At 38.4% G+C, this 14,903-nt stretch overlaps 1 protein-coding gene across 1 annotated transcript in view; it reads right to left on the minus strand.

Annotated features, from left to right (window-relative positions):
• Positions 1–12,594, minus strand: part of PARG (poly (ADP-ribose) glycohydrolase) — a 49,808-nt gene extending 37,214 nt beyond the window's left edge. The window contains exons 1-6 of the mRNA XM_009083183.1: positions 12,536–12,594; positions 9,215–10,198; positions 6,603–6,786; positions 5,370–5,492; positions 3,986–4,069; positions 2,825–2,899 (exon numbers count right to left, since the gene is read on the minus strand). Of these exons, the coding sequence (XP_009081431.1) occupies positions 2,825–2,899; positions 3,986–4,069; positions 5,370–5,492; positions 6,603–6,786; positions 9,215–10,155 (1,407 nt within the window). The 5' untranslated portion in view covers positions 10,156–10,198; positions 12,536–12,594. The remainder of the gene's footprint in view (positions 1–2,824; positions 2,900–3,985; positions 4,070–5,369; positions 5,493–6,602; positions 6,787–9,214; positions 10,199–12,535) is intronic.
• Between the last annotated feature and the right edge of the window lie 2,309 nt (positions 12,595–14,903).

Here is a 14,903-nt window from a genome sequence, read left to right on the forward strand (position 1 = left end):
AAGCATGTAATTAATACCCAGCCTATCATCATTCACACAAATAAAGCTCATTGTGGGGCCCAACACAGCTCCATCCATACTGCTTTACTCACGGTCCCTTTTCTGCTTGTTGCTTACTCTTTCCTGTCTGGCTTCTAGGTAAGTTCTGAAGAATCAGAAATAAGTATGACTTCCAAGTGACAACAATTTTGCACATAAGAAAAATGTTAGCACCAATAACTTTCATCCACTAATTAAAAACTTGAATAAATGCTAAGCCTTTTTGCCAGTATTAACAGTCAGATGGCAAAACAAATTAATACAGCAGTGTGGAAATTCTGTAGAGGACAACAAAAGTGTCACATGTCTGAAGCAAATAAGCCACCAAAACCTTTACATACATTGTTCTACAAAAAGTTCTATGTTCAAGTTCTAGGAACTTTTTAAAATAAAAAAAAAAATTTCCAAGCTTCCAAAGAGGAATTTTTCTTCCACACATTAACTGACATTCAAAAGAATTTTTTGAAAATAGTGTGAGGGCTCCCTCTTCTGAGAGCACTTTGAACAAACTGTAGAGCTACGTGTGCCAGGGTATGTTGTTTTGGAAAAATGTCCTGGCTCACATTATGTTTATTTTCTATTAGTTAAGAAAGCTGAAAGTGTTTCAATCTTAAAGGAAAAGAAACTTAGCCTAAAAAACTCATAATTATTGTTATTATAAGAAAATTGATCTCAATCTTTCAAAGTAGGATTTAAAAATAATGTAATTTTGATTGTATAACGAGGAAGGAAACTACCCCATGTAAGACTGATATGAGAGCATTCAGCAGACTAATAGATGAGGTAAGCTGAGCCCATAATCAGAAGAGAAAATAAATGGCTTTTTACAATTTACCAAACACAGGCCTGTTGGAAGTTATATCTGAATACAGTGGCCTCAAATCCTTAAAATGGACACCACCAGATTTGTGGACACAGCTCCTTTCTAAAGCAGACCACAGAATTCCTGGCTAAGCATGCACTGAAAGTCAATAGTGCCAAGTATACAAAAAGATATTTGACAACCATATACTGTTATAATAATTTTCTTTTAATATGAACTCATGACTATTTTTCTTTCTGTTGTGCTGCTGCCACTCACTTCAGTCTGGTTACTCCAGCTAACTTTCCTTTTAACCAATCCTCTCAACCTTCACTGGGCAAACATCACCTGAAACAGTTCCCCTGTTCTCTCAAAACTGTAAGACAAACAACATACACAAGCCAATGGTAAACCCTTAATCACTAATTCCCAGATTAAATTACAGTAAATTCAAAAGCACTACAATTCAGTACAACTAAGCACATCTAGGTCATTTCCACAGAGGATGCCAACTTTTGCTCAAGAGCTGCTCACTTAAGCAGACTGCAAGCAGGTTTTGAAACCAGATGCCTTGTTAATTTACAAAACTTGAAGAGTTCACACATCCCTTTATAATAGAAGAGATATAAACATCTCTCTACAAAACGTACCCCCCCTCCATATCTCCCATTCACTAAACTCAATGCATTCCACAAAGCCAAGGTAAAATTTTGCTCCAAGAGGCCACTGCCTTACAAGCACTTCACTGTTCCTTGCTCAATACACCGCTACAGACTCTTCAGCTTGGTCTGAAATCTGTGTATGAAATAGCTCTTCTCCCTTATCTGGAAACCTCACAAATAAACATCATTCTCAGGATACAGAAATTTCCCTTCCATCCTCAGTGAAAGATTGATGCCTGATAAATAGTTTATTTCCCTATTGTTCCTCTCTTCTCTGGAGACAGCTGATATTACTTACGCTCTCTGGCTGATGATCTCTGAATCTAATCACCCATAGCTTCTGAAATCCCAAATGCACGATAGGAACACGTCAGGACAAGTTTAGCTGAGCTTGTAGCAATACACTGCAAATCTGGTGCATTTCTGAGGCAGATTTTTAACTAAACAGCATGTGCACGTTAAAATATTCTGATTTAGGTATGTATACGTTAATAACACAAGAGTGAAGAGTTTAACAGGCATTTTGGTTAGTACAAGAGTCAACAGGATCAGAGGGCAAATGTCAAATCAGCAAGATGGGTGAGCACAGTAGCTCTGGTGGTTAAAAAATATGATACCACAATCATTTTTACTAGTACCTTTTGTCAGTAATAACACTGTGCTGTATGCAAAAGAAAACTCATCCTGTAAAACAGTAGTCCCTATGTGCAATGAAAATACACAACAGAGAGAACAGCTCCTCTGATCACATCAATTTACATACACAATTAACAATCAACTTCAAATCAAATTTAGTTTCCACTGAACCTTAACAGAGCTTAGCAAACCTCTCCCAAGGAAACAAGCACATGTGTTTTAGAAGGGCTTTGGAACTGGTGGAATAAAATTACAACAGTTTCTATTACCTCTTATTTAATCTCCCATAATGCCTTAATTAGCATAGTTTCTGACTGCCAGTCAGGATGTACATTAACAATAGTCTAACTTGTCTTTGAGAGCTACTATTCATTTCTCTTTTCAAACCTCTCCATGAAGGTAACATGAAGCCATAAAAACCATCCCAATCTTTCAGAGGATCAAAAGTTTGAACTCATCATCTCAGCAAATTGCAAAATGCTACTGCTAGACCAGCAAAGCACAGTGTATACAAACACCACTGCAACATAGCATTGAAGTTGTTTTAAAAAGGAAAGAAAAAAGACCTACACTTTTTAAACCAAACGCAAAAAATACACTGGAAGTATTAATACAATTGAGACATACAGGCAAAGTAGTCAGTCATATTTCATTTTTCTTCCTATTTTAAATCAACTTAGTTTACCTTCTCACAGAAGTCAGTAAGAGCTGTGAAGTCCCATTTCTTGGAATAAGCAATGTTGTACCTCAGTATGGCCTCCTAGGGAAAGCGCACAACAAAACGGAGCTTAGAGATAACTTATTAATGGAAGAAAATTTTAGGAAATATTCTTGTTGAAGGAACAGCGCCATCTAGTGGCTAAAACCTGACTCAGCGCCCACCAAAATCCACCGAACTATCAACACGGTGCAATTCCAGGATACTGAACTCTCCTAGGTTTAGCATGAGGAAACTTTAGTCTACAGGTTCTTCCTCCCAGCACAAAACAGGACAAGGCATGCTCAGATCTGCCAACACACAACATAAATGTTCCCTACTCCATGCTTGCTCTTCTTAAAAATACCAATAAAAGGTGTTTCTCAGGAATATAGCAGAAGCTGTACCAATTTAGGCACTTAAAGAATCAGAACCACAACAAAATTAAATAGTCTCTTTACAATAACACCACCTTTAAAAAATCGCAAGAAAAAAATGCCCAATAAAATAGTACTATCAAGGGAAGTCTCATCAGTTGCTGGGGAAGCACAATTTATTCAATTACTGTTTATCTGTAGCTTTGGCCTTCTCCTCCTTCCCTGCCTTTCAGGTATAACCTAAATTACTTTACTCTTCACAAAAAACCGTAATAGCAATTCTAAGCTGCTCCAAACCATAATTCATGTAACATAACTGCAAGAGTTCATGTCCACATAACTGTAAGAGCTATCAACAGAGCATTAGCTTCCAAAATCTACAGATTTTTGTCAGCAGCTTGAATTGCTGTGATTTTAGTGGGGTGAACTGATGCGAACAGTTACTATTTCAAACTCTCTCACCTGTGCATCCCTTACCATCTGGCTACAGAAAGCTCTCACGCTACATTTATCACAAACAAGTAGATACTGCTGGGCAAATACAGACTTAAAAATGGCAATTCATTTTAATAACACCTAATAAATTCAGTGACAACACTTATGGCTCCTTAATAACTTTAATTTGTTAGGGAATCCCTTGAAAAGGATTTTTTAAGAACTTATTTTCCTAATTGATTAAACAAATAGGATTGAGCCAGAATAACTAACAGTATACAGAAAACTTGAATGTACTTATATGAATACAGACTTGATCTCAAATTGACAAGTTTACCTTCAAATCATGTGAGCAGGTAAATTTGTTAAGTAAGGCAGTTTGGATTAGTTCCCATCGACTTCCAGCAGTTCTGTCTCCATTCTTTAAAGCAAAAGCCCAAAACAAAAATTAAGTTACTCAAAACAGAAAGATACACTTACTAATAACTGTCTTCCCAGACACATTTTTTTACAATAAAGTTTGCTATATTGGAGAAATTCTTTAGAAATAAACCACATATTTTGAGTGTCTGTAAAGTACTTCTGCAACTTCTAGAACACTGCACTTTACTTCCACAGGAATTCACTTTTAATTGAAGCATTCCCAAAATTCCCAGAGCTCTTTCACAAATGCAGAGCTCTTCCTCATGCCAGCTCAAGGAAGACAAATAATGCTCAGTATATTCCTTGCAAAGAAAGTGAATTTTGAGGACAAAACATAACCACAGTTTATGAAATCTGCAACTCAAAAATACAAACTGAACTAACTTTATAGAAACTTAACACTAAGGACATCAAGGGCTCAGAATATAAAGCATATTGCTGTGGCTGACTCTTGTGCCAAGCCAAGTTTAAGGTATCCTGTGATACTTTTCTTCAACTGAAAGTCTTATTGTCCACTGCAAGCAATAATGACATTTCTTATGAGACTACCTCAAGGGCAAGGCAAATTCATCTTGCTCATCTGGCAACAAAGATCTTAGCAACATGTAATCCCTGAAACATCAATTTATATTGCAATTATAAGATCAATCTGTAAATTGATAAATGAAAAGACTGAGTGTATTTCATAGATTCATAATTTCATATTTCATTATTTCAAAGCATCATAATTCATTCAAGAATTCTCTGTTCCAGGGTTCAGCATCAATCATCAGTGTACAGTTTTCACTACAGGACACACTTTTTGGTTTTATTCACCAGTCTGAAGTACTTCACTGGTTATGCTTAAGTCTCAAGCAGTGACAAGAAACAGCAAATCAACCAACCTTGCAGGGCCAACTCTAATCTCTGGCACTGTTTCAGCAGAACAGCAGACATCTCTCACTATCAGCAATATGTAACAGAGTATTCTAATCAAACCATGCTTACAAATTCATTCACATCTGCTGGCATTGCAAATTGCTTCAAACACACACACAAAATATATAAAGACCTAAGTATATAAATACATAATTTGAAAGGATTTTAAGCATACAAGGTATAGAAATACATGCATCATCAAATCATTGGCTAGGCAAAATAATTCCTGCTCTGTCTGAAGCACCATGACCCAGAATCCAGCTTTTCAGACTTGACTTTCTAATTCCACACAGTTTGACAACTGAGCAAACGCAGTAAACTAAAAACTCTTTGTGTAAACAAACTTATCTGACTATATAACTGTAAATACTTAACCTTACCTCATCCTCTACAGGGTATAAATTTTGTTCTGAGCAGGGCATTTTAACATGCTTGTTGTCCCACAAGTCTTTGTAGTGAGTTGGAAAAGGTTTCGGCACCTCTCCTTCCCTCAGAAGATCTACCTGCAACACAGAAGGAGAGAGGGAAAAAACTCAGACTCTGCTTTCAAGTTTTTAAAGAGAAGAAATAAAAAGTAAGCAAAAACCCAGTTTAAGAAAGCTCTCATCTACAGTTACCCTTTTTGGAAACGGGAAAGCTACAAACTGACCAAATGATGGATATCCAGTTTGAAAATTACTCTTACATTGTACTTGTTGAAAAGAAGGCCACCTTATCATTTGGCCTCTTGAAACACACTCAGATAAAGGTAAGATATTAAATTACTATACATCCAATTACCAGCTGAAGATTTCCTAATTTATGAATTTAAGTATCTACATAGCTTTATCCAAACATTTTCAAAATGCAGCTTCAAATACAGCGATAATACTGTGCAGAAATAATATTTTTAACCTAACTCTGAAAAGGATGAGAAATCATTATAGATAGAACAATATTTCAAGTTCACTCCCCAGAATAACAGAAATGCAAAAATAAATAATATGATTTTCCTAAAGACTTAGTTTGCTATATGGCCTCCTGGCAGCACTGATTCTCTCAGAATCTGTGTTCAAACTCATTGTGCTTTTCTTTTCTTTGGGATTTATCCATGACTCTACAGGTTACTGGTCACATTTTATTTCAGCAATAATTGGACTGCATACTATTGCAAAGGATTAAAGGCAAACATTGGATTTTATCTACAATGCAGTGCTAAAATTGCTAGAACCTCTTCTTCATTTCCCGTATCTTAAATATCTTGAGCCTTTTGTACATCTTGAACCCAAACTCAGAGGAAAATATAGCAAGAAAATGTCAGAAGTACAAATTTTACTTGCAGATGTATGTAAATTTCCACAGATTACAACTCAGACAAGGAAGCACACGCCCCCATGCAAAAGAAAAATCCTTGTCCCTAACAACACAGAGGCAGAAAAACCATAATTACATTTCTTCTGGATATTAGTATCCTCATTCTGCTCATGAGAAAAGTCAACTTTCAGCAATCAGTCTGCTCACAAGGATTGGCAAAGAAATAGTATTAGCAGGAAACCTGAGACTGACATTTGGCATTTCATATTGTGGAATTCAGTAAGAAGTTTGGTTTCAGGTGAGACACTGAGCTCTCGTACCCGGACGGTCACGGTGTGATTGGCTGAGGGTCGCAGGTGAGGCAGCCGAGCCCCACACACAGGCATCCTCCTCATCTCCTCAATCGGGGTCCCAAACCATTTCTTGTTAGCTGGAAGAGGAGGTGGCACGTATTTAGGAATCTTCCTCCCCGGTCTCTGAGGTTTGAATTCACACTTCTCTTTCCTGCTGTTAAAATAAAATGCATTGAAACATTTTATTTCCACTGAAAAACCTGGTAGGCAAATACACAAACTTCCACCCCAGGGTTACAATTCTAACAGGCAGTTTATCTGCCCTTGCTGTGGCCCCAGGCCAAAGCTTTTATTTGGGGAACACTCCTGCCACCACCAACCTCCTCCTCTCCAACACACACAAGTACACGATGTCTACCAAAACACTCTACAGGCTGACAAACACCTTCAGAGAACTGCAGTGGGTTAGCCAGGCAGGGTACTCCTCTGCAGAGTCATGCTCCCTCCCAACAGGATCTGTTTATCCATGGACAGGAGACAGACTCACCAGTCTGCATCTGTCAGCATACTGCCTACAGCTTGTTCTCAACTCCTAGAAAACAAACATGAGCGCAAGCACGAATGCACATATTCCTTCCTCAAACTGAAAAAAACCCCAACCCCCAAAAAGAAAAAAAACAACAAAAAAACAAAACAAAAAAAACAAAAAAAAAAAAAAACAAAAAAAAAAAAAAAAAAAAAAAAAAAAAAAACAAAAAAAAATCAAACCAAGTCCTCATGCACCTTTCTCACTAAGGTTGTATTTCTCATGTCAGGCACACAATACTTGCAACAGAAGCAGAAATTTAAAAGTAACCGAAAAAACCCACTTGCAACACTCAAACACATGCAAGAGCAGATGAACCAATCCTCTTTAATGACCAAAGGTATGTGCATGGATCTGAGATATTTTAGTTAAAAGCCTACACTTTGTGGAACTGTTCAGACCTCTAAACTCCCCTTAGAGAACTTCCTGCACCCTTGGATGAAGATGTTGTTCAACTTGTTGGCTGCATCTGTGCACATGCCAGTGTCTGCAGGGACACGCTGCCTCCGAACTCGCAAATGGCAGAGCCACATCAGCGTGGCTCTGGGCCCTGGCCCACTGTGCTCACCCGACTGCCAGAGCACCATCGTGGCACATTACTGATTGATACACAACTGCTTCCTCCTCTGCAAGTTAAGACCTGAGCCACTCTTACCTGCTGTAGATGTAGTCTAATGAAAACCACCAGGAAAGCTTTAAGATTTTCTAATCACTCTCTTAAGCAATACCACTATTTTGCCTGGCACTGAGGTTAATGACCTTCACATCATCTTGCTTAGGCTCCAAAAAGAAAAGAAAAAATAATCTTTCAACGGCTTCATGCTCTACAGAATTCCCAGCTATCCACACACAAAATCAACCCTTTTTCATGTGCTTCCCTGCTCAAACGTCAATTTATTGTAACACACGATGCTCTAGCACTGACAAACACAAGCCTCAACCTCTGCTGCTTTGTTCAATGACAATTCATTTAAACTAGTGAAAACTGCCTAAACCCATCACTTTAAACTTTATAACCCCTTTTTCCATATTTTAGGAAAAATGGATGGATGAAGAATTTGCTAAGAACCACTTATCTTTTGTTTTCCAAACACACTCTTAAGATTCCTCAAATGCGAGCTCATGCCCTTCATTAGCCACCCTCTGGCACTCTCTCTTCCAATCCCTTCAGAAGTGTGGTTTGTGCTGCTCCTCACATCCAAAAACAATGTCCCAGTAAAGAAGTGCAAAACTACATTCTTGCCCTACTTTAAGGACTCGGGTCTGGCGAGATAATTGCATGTTATGCCAACACACACTGTCCTTTTGTTTCTGCTCACCCCTTAGCTGCTTATTCACTTTCTCAGCTCCCACTGAAATCTAAGCTCTTCAGAGCAGAGATTACCCTTTTGTCCTTACACAACACCTGGCACACAGAGTCCTGTGTCATGCTCAGGGCTTCTATTTCCATGACTGCAGTGTGGAATCACCAGTCCTTCTCTCTCCCAAATTATGAATAAAGTCAAACAAAATAAACAAACAAACAAGCTAAAATAAAATAAAAACACATCTCTACAACTGCTTTCCAAAGTGAAATTTCTCATGTCTATTTCAATCAAAGCATCCTTTGCACTGACGCTTCAACAGGTTACTCAGTACTTTTGACAGATGAGACTAACAAAACCCAAGAAAATATCAGTTTCCTTAAGCATTCTGAGTGACATAATGAAAGCTAAAGATACACTTCATAAAGCACTCCTGAACCACCATTAACTTCCAAGCTTTAAAAATACCATGGTCTTAAATCGCTACTTTGCTAAAGAAATCAACTTCCTACAGTGTCTTTTAATTCCCAATTTTAACAGATCTCAAATGATTTTAAAAATTGCACTGGAGAAACTTATCCTTAAAAAACCACAATTAGTCCCATTAAAAATAAGTTACTTCAATCTTCGAGTTGTCTTTGTGTCTTAACATACATTTTGCAAAAGGCTTTATTTAATCCAAAATGCTATCACCAAAGAGAAGATTTTCAAGCATGAAAAGCCAGATGAAGAGGCAGATAGAACGCTACCTTTTCTCCTCAACTTTAGGTATCCTCATGAAGTGAGAGGTGATTTTGGAGTCTCTCTTCACACCCTGTTTTGCACCTTTGCATTCTGATGATGGAGCAGGAGAGATCCCAGTCGACTTTGTATGCAGACTGTCCTCTTTAACAGAATTATCTATTTCCTCAAAGCTTTCAGAGCCTTTGCCAGAAAAATGGGACTTTCTTGACTCCAATTCAGCATCCCCATATTGAATTCTAAAAGATTTGTTTATGGATTTTGACATACTAATCTCCTCTCGCTCATCAAGAAATGGACTTGTTTCTTCATCAGCCTCTGACCCATGGCAGCTATTTTTAGAATTATCTACATCCATTGGTGACTCTGGTTCACTTTCTTTCTCGAAAGCAGGTGAGTCCCCTGAACTGCTCTGACATTTGCTCAGTTTCCCAGGACCTCCAAGATCAGATATACAGGTGTCACAACCAGCATCTGAAAGTGGACTTTCTGGAACTACATTCCCTTCCTCTTGTTCACCCATTAAACAGACAGAATTGCAACTCTTCAGCTTCTGTGAATTGCACGAAGCCACTTGTCCATCTGTCTCCAAGTCTTTGGAAGAAAGTTTTGTACTTCCCGTTTTCAAAGCTTGGCCTGAAGATAACTTCCTTTGAGTCCAGCTGTCACTGCTTTCCTCACAGGCCCTCTGAGCCTGATTGCCAGTTTTGTGCATCTGATCAATGTTGGCGTTTTTACCGAGGTCTCCAGACTGCAGACCCTTTGTGGGACCTGTACCCGAGACCGGATCTCTGTCCTCAGCCTCCCAGTCACACGTGCTGCCTGTCTGAGGCAAATTTACATGCTTACCACCAACTTCCACAGAAAGATTTGCATAATTTTGCTGACAGGTACTCTCCAGCTTTGTCACATCATGCTCACAAAAGTTCTCTTTTTTAATGGAAGTCATCTTGGAATTTGCTTCAGTGTTGTTATTATTTTTGCCCTGTAAGCTGTGGAAGAGAAGTAAGAGAATTCAGTGGCTTATTTCCAAATGAAATTTCTGTGCAGATTTTTTTTAAGCAATGATGATAAACAAACAATAGAAAGTACAGGTTTTTAGTGAGCACTCCCAGGATCAACAAGTTTTACTGCACTGAGGAATGCAGCTCACCAACAATCTATTTCCATCCAAAGGATAATTAATCAGTTGCTTACCTCAGGAATCTATTCCAGTAGTTCATTATCCTTATTTTCAAATCTAAACAGTATGAGACTATTATTTAGTTATTTTCTCCAGATGAAAAAAATTTGAAGCCATGATTTTTATCTGTTAAATACAGTAAGCAAGGAAATCAATGTTTTTTATGGCCATTCCCTCGGAACTACAAATTCATCTTTTAGAAGAGCAGAGCACAGCATTCCATAGTCTCAAAAGCATCCTATTACTTCCTTAATTTTGTAAGCAGCCCATGACTCTTCAAAAGAATCACCACACAAAAGCACAAGTGTCAAATATATTTAGAACGGACGATAAAAACAAAAAGATACATTAAATCAGGATTTAACAACAAAAAACCTGATTTGTCTTTGTGCATGACAGTGCAGGAAAGAAATGTGTCCTAATGGTTACACAGGGAAAGGAAGTGAGTTTTGTATGAGCAGATGGCATTTTTCAAGAAGATCTTGGAGTCTTTTCACATTTACATATTGTGTGTCAGTGTACTGATAAAGAAAATTACTTAGATGACACATGAATATTGAAAAAAACCCTGACCAGTCCTAAAAAAAGTGAACAGTATCTCCTCCTGAAAGTATTATTAAACACTGTATATTACCAGTGCAAACTCAGCAGGTTAAACTCTACAGGTCTGGTGACTGCCCAGCTTCCCACCTACACTGAATTGGAAAATATGCAATTATCACACAATCCTAAATTCAGCAAGTAAGCATCGAATAGATTCCTTAAGGCAGTCATTCTCTCCATGAATGGTAACAGATCCTCTTCTAAAAGAGATAAGGAGAGAGCATTCACACCTTTACCACTACAGAACAGGAGAGAAAGAAGAAAAAAGGGGGCTTGAAGAACAGATGATAGCTTGGAACTTCATCCGTGGGGAGATTATTTGAAAACAAAAGGATTTTAGAGGGTTTTCTGTTAACTTCCCATGTATGCAAACTCTGATGAACAAAAATCAAAGTTGTTACTGCTGCCATCTCAACAAATGACTCTTTGAAGGTATTGAAACATCGGTTGCCAACTTGAGTAATCAAATTTAATACAAAGACAGTATTTAAATTAAAATCATGATGTTAACTGCAACAGGAAGGCACAGAAATGTCTACACAACTAATCTGCTGCTTAAAACTGACTAGGCTTTAATCTGTCAGCAGGGATGAAGGAGAGCATATAAAAGCAATACTCTAAAGGGAACCTTAAAATAATTCATTTCCTCCTTAAGCATCCTCTTAACATCCTTGTTTTACTGCAACCTCTGAGCCTGTAACTGAGCCCTGTGTACTTCTGTATTCATCATTACCACAAGCCTTCCCAGCTACTTTAGCACTGGTATGGATTTCCATTTCTATTTATTAGTAAACAGCAATGAAAAATAAACAAACACATTCGTAACTGCAATTACAGAAAAGTAATATCTGATATTTCTCTGCACCAGTTACACTCTTTGCAGTTTAATTTTAATGCTGCCTTGCAATCATTGCCCCTGACATTAGCAGAAAATATCAAACTTTACCTAATGCCATTCAGTAATGAAACTTTTGTAGCATCTTTCATAAAATAACCTGAGTCCACATTTAAACACCTGTAAATTCTGGCTGAAACCAAATCAAGCCATACATGTTTAAATGACAATCACAGTCCAATGAGACAAACCAAAACACTTCTGTATGTAAGTTAACAATCAGCCAAAATCAGTAGCTGTTAGTGCCCTACATTAAACAAAAATAAAAGCAGAGCCATTGATGTTACAGCTCACTTGATCTAGTGGTTGGCTGCCACTGGAAGCAAGTCCCACTTTGCCTTCCCTTGCTGCAGGTTCCCACCTTTTTCTTTGCAGAAGCAGCTACATTTATTCTCCTAACAGTGAGGTGCTTCAGAAAACTTTAGTATCAGCAAAAGGTTTGGGTTTAGAGCAGACAGCTGGGGGACTAGTCAGTGTTTAGTAGTGAAAGTGTCTCAGTTAGTTACTCAAGAGGATGTGCCAAGGTAAGAAGAGCAGCAGAAATGGGGTCATCTCCATTTAGCCACCTGTACTGGTAACCTGCACTCTTGGCTCCCCCCAGGCCCAATCAAGAACACAACTTTTGAGCAGGTATGCTGTGCATTTTACCTTTTGGACTCAGCAGTCTTGGGTCCTTTATTCACCAGCCAACTGGTAATAGTCCGTTGTTTGCAAACTGAAAAACCACAGTTCACTACATTATTACATGGAACATGATAAAACTGCAATATCATTGCATGTGAACAAGATAACTTGTACTGGATGGAGATAAAAACACCTCAATTAAGTCCTCATTAGCATCTCTACCATAGAAAGCATCCAGACACTGGAGTGCTACACTGCAATGACACATGTAGTATGAAAACTACATGTGATGCAATGTTTCATTTGTATCACTCAGCAGCTACAGCTTTTGTAATAACCTTTATAAAATGGTGTGTGGTGGGTTGAGGTTTTTTTTCATTCAACATTGTGGGGTTTTCAATATGGTTAAAAATACACAGGGAATGTCTAGAAGTAAAGAGAAAAAAAACCCCAAGCATCTTGAACTTTCCAGCTCTCATCACTACCTTTAATTACCACCACAGTGAGATCAAAAAAATTTCTGCTGAATTTTGGAATGAAGAAGCAACATGACACAGCTTTAAACAAACAAAGAACAAATAACCTGGCATCTTAGAAGACCCATCTGAGAAACTTATTTGTATGTAGCATACTATGAAACATAAGGCTTAATATAAGGACAGCACACGCTAGAAGTGACAAGTGCTCAGAAGAGGACTTTTTATTTTCCATTTCAGCCATAAACAGTTTGAGAAGCTTTTTAATGCTTACTCTCCTTAACAGCAACAAAACATGAAGGACACAATTTTTTCAGATTTACTACCAACGACACAATTCCACTCTTATCTGTGTGTTGCTGCAGCTCAGACAAGCTTTGGACAGAGCAGCAGCACATGCACTAATTATGCAGAGAGTTGCAGAGGAATAGGGAGAAAAAAAAATCAAAGCAGTTATTTCACAACTGGAAAGAAATATCCACTAGTATAAGTAGGTTTTTAGTTTTGTTTTGCTGTTCTTATGCCAAGATAATGCTGCAAATTTGGCAACTTGCTTCAATCCCCTTTCCCTCTATTTGCCAAGAGAAAGTATCTACATGTCACCTCTGCTTTCCAGTGGGTAATTAAACACTTGTAACACCCTTACTGCAACAACAGTTTTGCAGAACTTCAAAGCCAGTGCAGCAGATCTGTCACCATGGGAAGTCTCAGCAGTTTTCTGCAAATGGAGGTTTTGGAACTTGTAGCTTAGGCCATAGGTAACTTAACAAACACTTCATAAACACCTTCCCATGGCTACTTACCAAACAAAGTCATCAAAAGCACAGAGTTTCTGGAATGAAAAGTAATCTCCAGAAGATGTTTAAAACATGGCACAAAAAATAGTGCAAAATTGCCACCATGTGACCAGGGAGCAATGCCAAGCTCTTTGCAGGTTAAAAACACAAGGATACCAGTGCCATACTCAGCTTCACCACACTGACACAAATAACACCCTCACAGATTTTATGAACTAAAATACTTTTATTTCTAAAGATTCACTACAACTGAAGTCTATTAGTTATGCTGATTAAAGAATATCACCTTCTTGTATTCAAAGTGTTAACCCTAAGGGCCTACAGGTAAGAGAAAAGCAGCAGCTAGAAGAAAAAAAAAAAACCCAAAACTGAAGAGACATGTTACAACATGGGACAAATAAACCTCTTCAAAGGCAGCTGACTACCTCTTGAGGTAAAAACTTGTGTTGAGGAAAAAATACTTACTCATTAGCACAATAAATAGCAACAGCATCAGAACAGAATAAAATGGCTTTGGTCTGAACTTTTAATACCTGAGTAGCCGTGAAAGCCCTAAAATCAACATAAAACCCATCACTTTTTCCTACACAACACCAACATTGCTTTTTGCTACAGGTAAGGGAGTGAAAACATAAGAGGCAAGAAAAAGACACTCAGCACGGCCAGAACCAGATTTTGCTGCAACTTTTTTTTTTTAAAAAAAACTGGTGTCTAAATTTCTATTCAAGATTTCCAATATCTTTCCCATAAAACAAACCACTCCTCGCGACCTACCTCTGAGGAAAACAATTATCAGGAGATTCTTGTTTACCTCTTTATTGTGCGCTAAAATTTCATTTTGGCACCATCAGCTTCAAATGAAAAGCAGAATTAAGGAAGCCACGCGGGAACTTTTCCTAGCGGCTTTGTGAGGCGGCGGGAGGAGCATCCCGCCCACCCCGGCCGCGCTCCGGGCCGCGGACACACGTCCCTGCGGCTCCTCTCTCTCCCCTCAGCTCTCCCCGACGAGCACAACCCGCAATCAAAGACATTTTTCCCGCAGTAAATATTCGTCCTCTCCCCTGCGGCACCGCTGCTCTCGGGGTTAGCCCTCCCGGGCGATGCGCAGCGTTACCGGGA

Source organism: Acanthisitta chloris, unplaced genomic scaffold, assembly GCF_000695815.1.
Source record: "Acanthisitta chloris isolate BGI_N310 unplaced genomic scaffold, ASM69581v1 scaffold36579, whole genome shotgun sequence".
Classification (NCBI taxonomy): Eukaryota; Metazoa; Chordata; class Aves; order Passeriformes; family Acanthisittidae; genus Acanthisitta; species Acanthisitta chloris.